At 37.4% G+C, this 7,500-nt stretch overlaps 1 protein-coding gene across 5 annotated transcripts in view; it reads right to left on the bottom strand.

Annotated features, from left to right (window-relative positions):
- LOC137987831 (mediator of DNA damage checkpoint protein 1-like) overlaps positions 1-7,500 on the bottom strand; it is a 98,669-nt gene that overhangs the window by 4,265 nt on the left and 86,904 nt on the right. For all 5 annotated transcript variants that reach the window (XM_068833912.1, XM_068833910.1, XM_068833911.1 and 2 more), the window contains 3 exons: positions 6,319-6,387; positions 273-372; positions 115-178 (listed from right to left, as the gene is read on the bottom strand). In XM_068833912.1, the coding sequence (XP_068690013.1) occupies positions 115-178; positions 273-372; positions 6,319-6,387 (233 nt within the window). The remainder of the gene's footprint in view (positions 1-114; positions 179-272; positions 373-6,318; positions 6,388-7,500) is intronic.

Genomic DNA, 7,500 nt, shown 5'->3' with positions numbered 1-7,500 from the left:
ATAATTGAGTGAAATACAAGGTACTGTAAAAATAGGTGCCTGATGTTTTGTATTTTGTCCATGCAAACTAGGCTGGTGAGTCTTAAATTAGCAAATAAACAAAAGAAACCTTGCCTTTGTAAGTCAAACTTGAACTGCTCCTCTGCATCTCTGTCCTTGACTAAGAATGGTGATGTATCTATATAATTGCAAATTATGACAAACAAAGGATTGTTTTGACTTCCATGTGAGTATAGCACATGTTCAACATCGGCAAACACTTCCATTCTTACCCACAAAACTCTTTGCTTTCTTGCAAGCTTCTAACCATGATGGCTGAACAATAATAACACCTCTAGAAAGACCACATAAAAACTTGACAGTACGTCGCACCTAAAAGGCAAAAAAAAATAAAATAAAAGGAAGAGGCCTTTTAACACAGCCAGTATGATGAAATCACTCTTGTACTAAGAGAAATTAACCATAGAGCAGTTTTCAAATGAGTGTCAAAAGTAATTAGCGAATTACTTTGGTTCAGGCAGACAGAAGAAAGTTGATAAAAGCGATGCACAAAGCCAAGAAAAAAGGTGATGAGGTGAAAGTTGTGGGCCGATGGTTACACATTGGGGGACAGAGATATAACTCGGAGAACATTCCTGAACACTTATTGAATGAACTGGATACTGCAGGTAATAAGGAAGCTTAAGAGAAATGACTGGCCGAACAAATAGTTTTCATGGCGGTGATTACTGTTTTTTTTATCAAAAGTCTTGGAAAGTTAACACCTCACGACTTTATCCTCATGGTCATCCGTATGGTCCTAAAATACTTATTTTATGTGTATTGGTGTTTGCTTCATTTTTATTCTTTAGTTTTTCTTGTATGTAATGTAATGTTTAATGTAAGCAGGTCATGTGTCCCTGAACCACCAAAAGCACTCATGAGAAAAACAGGCCAACCTTATCTACCTTAAGTTATGGAATTGAAAATAGGATCGATTAATGTACGAGGATTAGGGGACCGGTTTAAGCGACGAGAGGTTTTTAACTGGTTATGAGCAAAGCAAATGTCTATCTACTTCATTCAAGAGGCCCATTGTACCACAGACACTATGTACGATTGGAGAGCCGAATGGGGCTATCAAGCCATATTCAGCTGTTGCTCTACCAAAAAGGCCGGGGTTGCGATGCTTTTCAACAACAATTTCAGTTCTAAAATTACGAAATCCTTTTCCGACCCCATGGGACGCTTTAGAATTTGCGATTTAGAAACAAACGGAAAACTTTCAACCCTGGCAAATTTATATGGTCCTAATGAAGACGATGCAATATTTTTCACCTCCTTTTTTGATCATTTGTCGGATTTTAAATGCTAAGAGATAATAATCGGAGGCGATTTTAACCTAGTACTTGACCTCGAAAAAGACAAAAGGGACGACCTTGCCAGAACTCATCAAAAGTCTTTAGAAGTTACTAAAACCTTCTGTGAAGACTTAGATCTAATTGATGCGTGGAGGGTTCTACATTCCGATCTTTCCAGATTCACGTGGCGACAAAGACGACCTGAAGTTCACAGCAGGCTTGATTTTTTTCTTGTTAATCAGAGCACTTTTTGTAACATCAATGAAGCTGATATCATACCAGCATATAAAACGGATCATTCGATGATTTCTTTGTTTTTCTCTGTACATTCCAATGCCAGAGGCCAGGGATTTTGGAAACTCAACACTTCTTTTTTAAAAGAGACTGAATACGTAAGCCAGATTAAATCAACCATACAGAAAACTAAGGAAGACGATTCTGTTGACCCTAGCTTGCTGTGGGAAATGGTGAAATTGAAAGTGAGAGAGAGAGAGTTCTATTAATTTTGGCATAAAGAAAAAGAAGAAAATGGCATCAGAGCAGAACGAAATCCAACAGTCAATAGCAATTTTAGAAAAACGTATATCTGACGCTTCAGTAGATGACTCTCAAAAACAAAATTTGTGGGTGCAACTAGAAACAAAGAAACAGGAATTAGAAAGAATAGTTGAATACCAAACAAAAGGGGCGATTTTGCGATCGATATCTCGATGGTATAATGAAGGTGAAAAAAACACGAAATATTTTCTGAATTTGGAAAAGAGGCACTGTAAACAAGCGACGATACCCCAGCTCAAAATAGATGATAATGCTCTTGCCCTTACAGATAAAGAGATATTAAGTCAATGTGAAACGTTTTATAAGGACCTATATTCTACTAAAACAGCAAAGGAATATATCACAGCTTTCACTTTTGCGCCGCATCACAATGAAAAGGTTCTGAATAAAGAAGAACGGCTGTTATGCGAAGGGCTAATCAATGAAAAAGAATGCCTGGAGGCTCTAAAAAACATGACCTCGGATAGAACACCTGGGACGGATGGATTGCCATGTGAATTCTACAAAGTCTTTTGGAGGGATGTGAGTCAAATCTTGATTAGTGCTTTAAATTACTCTTAGGATGCTGGAAAGCTTTCAGTCTCACAAAGACGTGGTGTTATCAAGTTGATTCCAAAAAAAGATACGGATCCTAATTTGATAAAGAATTGGCGACCACTCACGCTCTTAAACTGCGATTATAAGATTGCAACTAAAGCTATAGCAAGCCGGATAAAAAGTATGCTCCCTAAGCTTATATCACATTACCAAACAGGCTTTATCAAAGACAGATTTATAGGGGAGAATCTACGGCTTATAGACAGCGTTATCAAATAGACAGCAGCAAAAGATATTCCGGGACTTCTCTTTTTCTTGACTTTGAAAAAGCTTTTGACTCTCTCGAATGGCCTTTTATTCATAAAACCCTTGAGCATTTTGGTTTTGGCCCAACTCTCATCAAATGGGTAAAAGTGTTTTACTGTAACATAGAAAGTTGTATCCTTAACAACGGATGGTCGATTAATTTCTTTAAACTTAGCAGGGGAGTAAGGCAGGGCTGCCCGTTGTCACCTTACCTTTTCATTCTTGCAGCAGAAATAATGGCCGAAACCTTTCGCAAAAGCAAGAAGATCAGGGGCATAACTTTAAAGGACACCGAGATTAAATTGAGTCAGTACGCCGATGATACAACACTTGTTTTAGACGGTTCTGAGGAATCTCTAAAGAGTCTATAGAGCTTTTGGATAGTTTTGGCAGGGCATCTGGCCTCAGACTCAATAGCAAAAAAACAGAGGCCTTATGGATAGGGTCCAAGGCGAACTCGCCTCTTTAGCTATGCCCTGACGCTGACTTCAAATGGCAAAGAGAAAAGGTCAAAACTCTTGGTGTATGGCTCTCGACAAATCCAGATATAACCATGCTTCACAATTACAATGAGAAACTAGAAAAAGTAAGAGCGATCTTAGGTTGCTGGAAATTTCGCAGGCTTAGCCTTATAGGGAAAATCACGGTAATAAAGAGTCTTGCTGCATCTCAATTAGTATATATTCTTTCCTCTTTGGGAACAAATGAAAAAGTATTGAAGGAAATCAACGGTAAAGGCGACAAAATAAAAAGAAATGTTGTGATAAACGATATCGCAGAAGGAGGAATAAAAATGATGGATATATTTTCTTTCAACAAATCCTTAAAAGCCACTTGGATCAAAAAGTACCTTGACATTAATAACTGCGGTAACTGGAAAACCCTTATTGACTTGGAGCTTCAACAGTATGGAGGAGACGTACTATTACTGAGAGGTAATTTGAATAAGAAGGATATTTCAAGCTTGACCACAATATCTTGCTCCTTTGTTAAGGAAATTCTGGAAATCTGGAGTGAATTTTTTTTTTTTGAGGCAAAAGTGTCATCTGAGGATCATTTGAGGTCGTTGCCATTGTGGTCCAATTCCTTGATACGGATCGGTAATAGACCTGTTTTTTGTAAAGATTGGTACGCTAAAGGTGTAATAAAGGTTGAACATTTATGGGACAACTCCACCAGCTTTCTCACTTGGACTGATTTTCAAAACAAATAACCTTAAAATCAGGTTCCTTGACTACTTTGGAATAGTTTCTACAATCAAAAGTCTTCATCAAAACGAGGTATACTACAAATATGAATGTATGTTTACGAAATTTCTAGAGTCAGTGTGCAAAGCCAACTAGACTTGTAAATAAGAAGTTAATCTCTTTCAAAAGTGCGCAACCTCTTTCGTGTCAGGAGAAATGGAGCAATGACCTTATCCTCCCACAAGATGAAAAGATTGATTGGAGCGCAGCTTACCAGTTGGCCTTTCAATGTACCAAAAACTCGAAACTCATAACCTTCAATTTTAAATTTTTACATCCCCGTTTGGCAACCAATAAATTTTCTTAAAAAGATAGGAGTAGTAAAAAGCGAAAAATGCTGTTTTTGCCAATCCGAAACAGAAAATTTGCTGCACGTTTTTTGGAAGTGTGAAAACACCAGAACTTTTTGGTATAGTGTGCTTTCGTGGCTGCAAGATTGTCAGGTTATTGATGTTTTATTGCAAGAAGATACTGCGTTGGGTCTGAGGCCAGATAACCTGACTAAAAACAAACTCCAAATAAACTTTTGCCTTTTGAGCGCTAAATATTACATGTGGTTATGCCGACACAGAGAAAGAAAACCCAAACTAGATGATTTTCTTCGTTATTTTAAGCATATTTATCAAATTGAAAACAATGAGTACGTGAACAATTCCATTGAAAACACCCAAACAATTCCAAAGAAATGGGAGCCACTTTTACCTTATTTATGATTCAACAATGCGATAAACCGAGTCCCCATACAAAATACATAATATAGATATTTCTAGCAAATCCTTAACATCAGGTGTCCTCTTGAGTGCCTTAGATATCTACCCTGTAATAATAGGACATATGGCCTGCTAAAGTGTTGTAATAGAGGTGAACTACTTTTGATGTATTATTTGACGTTTTGATTTATTAGTAGGTTATTGTATTGTAATGTTAATAGTGTTTACCATTGTACTGTATGTCTATTGTATCGTAATGTACATTTTTTTTAGTATTGTAAAATTTAAAATTAAGAAAATAAAAATAACAAAAATAATAAAAAAATAAAAAAGAACTACTTTGGTTTACGATTACTTCACTCATTTATTGGTTCAAGTTCTCGCGTCATTTTTTCAACCAATCAGAAGTGAAACCAAAACCAATTGCGGCTCACGCATGCACATTTTCCCGCGCTTTGTGTCGGCTACGTGTAATTACTTAGAGTTTTGATTGGTTTAACGGATTGTCTCCATGCTTTTTGATTGGCCAAAGTAATTACTTTGGTTTTGGTTTTACGACACTGATTTGAAAACCGCTCTAATAATAATAATAATAATAATGCTTATCTACAGGGATTCATGAAAGACGTGCTGAAATGGGTGTTTAGTTACCAAATCAAGAGGATGTCTAAATCAAACGAGAAAGACTACAGAAATTTTAACCCATTGACTCCTGGGGGGTGAGACTTAATAGATTTTACTCGTCAATAAGGGGCAGTTCAGGAGTTAAAGGGTTAAGTCTGATAATAGATATGGTACATGTAGCTTTCTTGAGTCTTGAGTTGCTACTCGACTCCTTGGATCCAAAGAAATACACTATGCCTAGGAAGCAAAACCCAAATAATTAACGCACCAACTTAAGGACGTTCTTGCCCAAAACGTTCCCACATACAGATTTTTTTCAAACTTGCCACGCAGAAAGGTAATGATCTACTTTTGCCAAAAAGGCAAAGAAATGGGGGGTCACCGTGCTTCTTTTTGAGATCCTGAGGTGCACTTTTAGAAACTTGCGTTATTTTAAGACAATCTTAAGCTTACAACTGTCAGCAATAAAAAAGCTACATTAGTGAAATTTAGATCAGGTAAACTTACTCAATTCAACATAACTAATATAACTAAACAAACTTTTGAAGCTGATGTCTTTTTTTGAGGTGAAATAGACCTTGAAAAACGATGCATATTAGTCAAAGAAAGAAAATTTTGGTCGCACGAGAGCATAAAAAGCGAAATATTTGTAACTTCTCACATACAGATTTTTTTGTTTTTTTGTTAAAATGGACAAAATCAGGAAAGGAAGTGATCTACGGAAAGAAAAATGGGGGTCACCGAGCATTCAAGAGAGTGAAATCGTTGCGAAGTTCTCAAAGCGATTGTCTATTCGCACTGTCACCCCATTGCATGACATTTCCGAGAAGACCTGGGTCCAGAGCTATCCAAAGATGCCACATGCTTTCACGTTCCATTCTTGTGGTTTAGCATCGTGTTTACCTTTGTGGTCTACAATGCATGACGAGTGCATGACATGTGCGAAAAAATGCGCAGTAGCAATGGGTGTGAACGTCCTTAAGCACTTTTCCTCACCTTGTCTGTAACAAGATGTGTACAACTATCAACATCATTAACCAGTTGACCACCAAGGCTTGTGACCACCTGCAACAAAGTATTAGGTACATTAGGGGTGTGTTCGATTGACCCTACTCCAGAATTAGGATGCATGGAGCGATGATTTCAAATAGTGCAATGAATGTTTGGCGTTTTGAAGCCATGAGGATAATAAAGATGTTTAAAATAGTATTTTGGCAGGTGTTTGCTAATTTTAATATGAATATCTGTATGAATCTCTCTATGTAGGGTCCAAACCCAAACCTCATAACCTTTTTGGATGAAAAAAATCTAAAATCATTTTGCCCCCCACAATGAGTGCAGTTCGCCCTCAAGATGTTTTTTAGGGGGGTTGGGTGGGGTGGGTGGTGGTTTTTAGGGATGGGTGGGGTGGAGGGTCATCAAGAGAGCAGTGGGGGGCAGTTACAATTCTGGACAAAATAGATGGGAAATTTGTACCCCCTCCCCACCCCCCAAATCAAGGATGGGAAAATGGCACGCTTTGGCTTTTGTGTGGCTTCATCTTTGCTTTGGGGGGATGGGGGTTTGCTGTTCCATTTTATTCAGTCCAAGATTGTCTGAGAGCTTCGACTGGCGTTACTCATAGCATCATGTATAGCAATCACAACAATATTAATTAAAGCTGTGCACAAATGCTTCAAAGCTCAATGCTTTCAAAGCAAACCTGGTCATTTATCAGTGAACTCATACAAAACAGACGAAATGTGCTTATTTAATTTATATAAAATGAATAAAAAAATTCACTTATCATGACTGGCCTTTATGAAGTGCAGGATACATTGTTAACTACGAGAGAGTTCTGCAGCGTAGAAGATGAAGAAAAAAACCCAAGCTTATGCCTGACTACATTGTAATTATTTTAATACACTTAAAGCAGAACGCTATAAAACATTTATAGAAAATGCATCGCCTGGTAATTGCAGGAATAATTACAGTAAGAAAAAAAAAGTTAGTTTGTCTGCAAGCGAGACTCAAACCTGCCTAAAAATATCACGTACACCGCTCTTGCTCGTCAATATTGCATGCTAGACCTCTAAGCAAACCATGGAGTTTAAAAATAGAAGAACCGTAGCCAGGGTAAAACATATTAAAAAATTATAAAAAACGTTCACTGGCTATATGCAGTTAAAAACTTTCGAG

This window comes from Montipora foliosa, unplaced genomic scaffold (genome assembly GCF_036669935.1).
Source record: "Montipora foliosa isolate CH-2021 unplaced genomic scaffold, ASM3666993v2 scaffold_390, whole genome shotgun sequence".
Lineage (NCBI taxonomy): Eukaryota > Metazoa > Cnidaria > Anthozoa > Scleractinia > Acroporidae > Montipora > Montipora foliosa.
The sequence above is the reverse complement of the archived record's forward strand: the minus strand, read 5'-3'. Positions and strand labels throughout refer to the sequence as shown.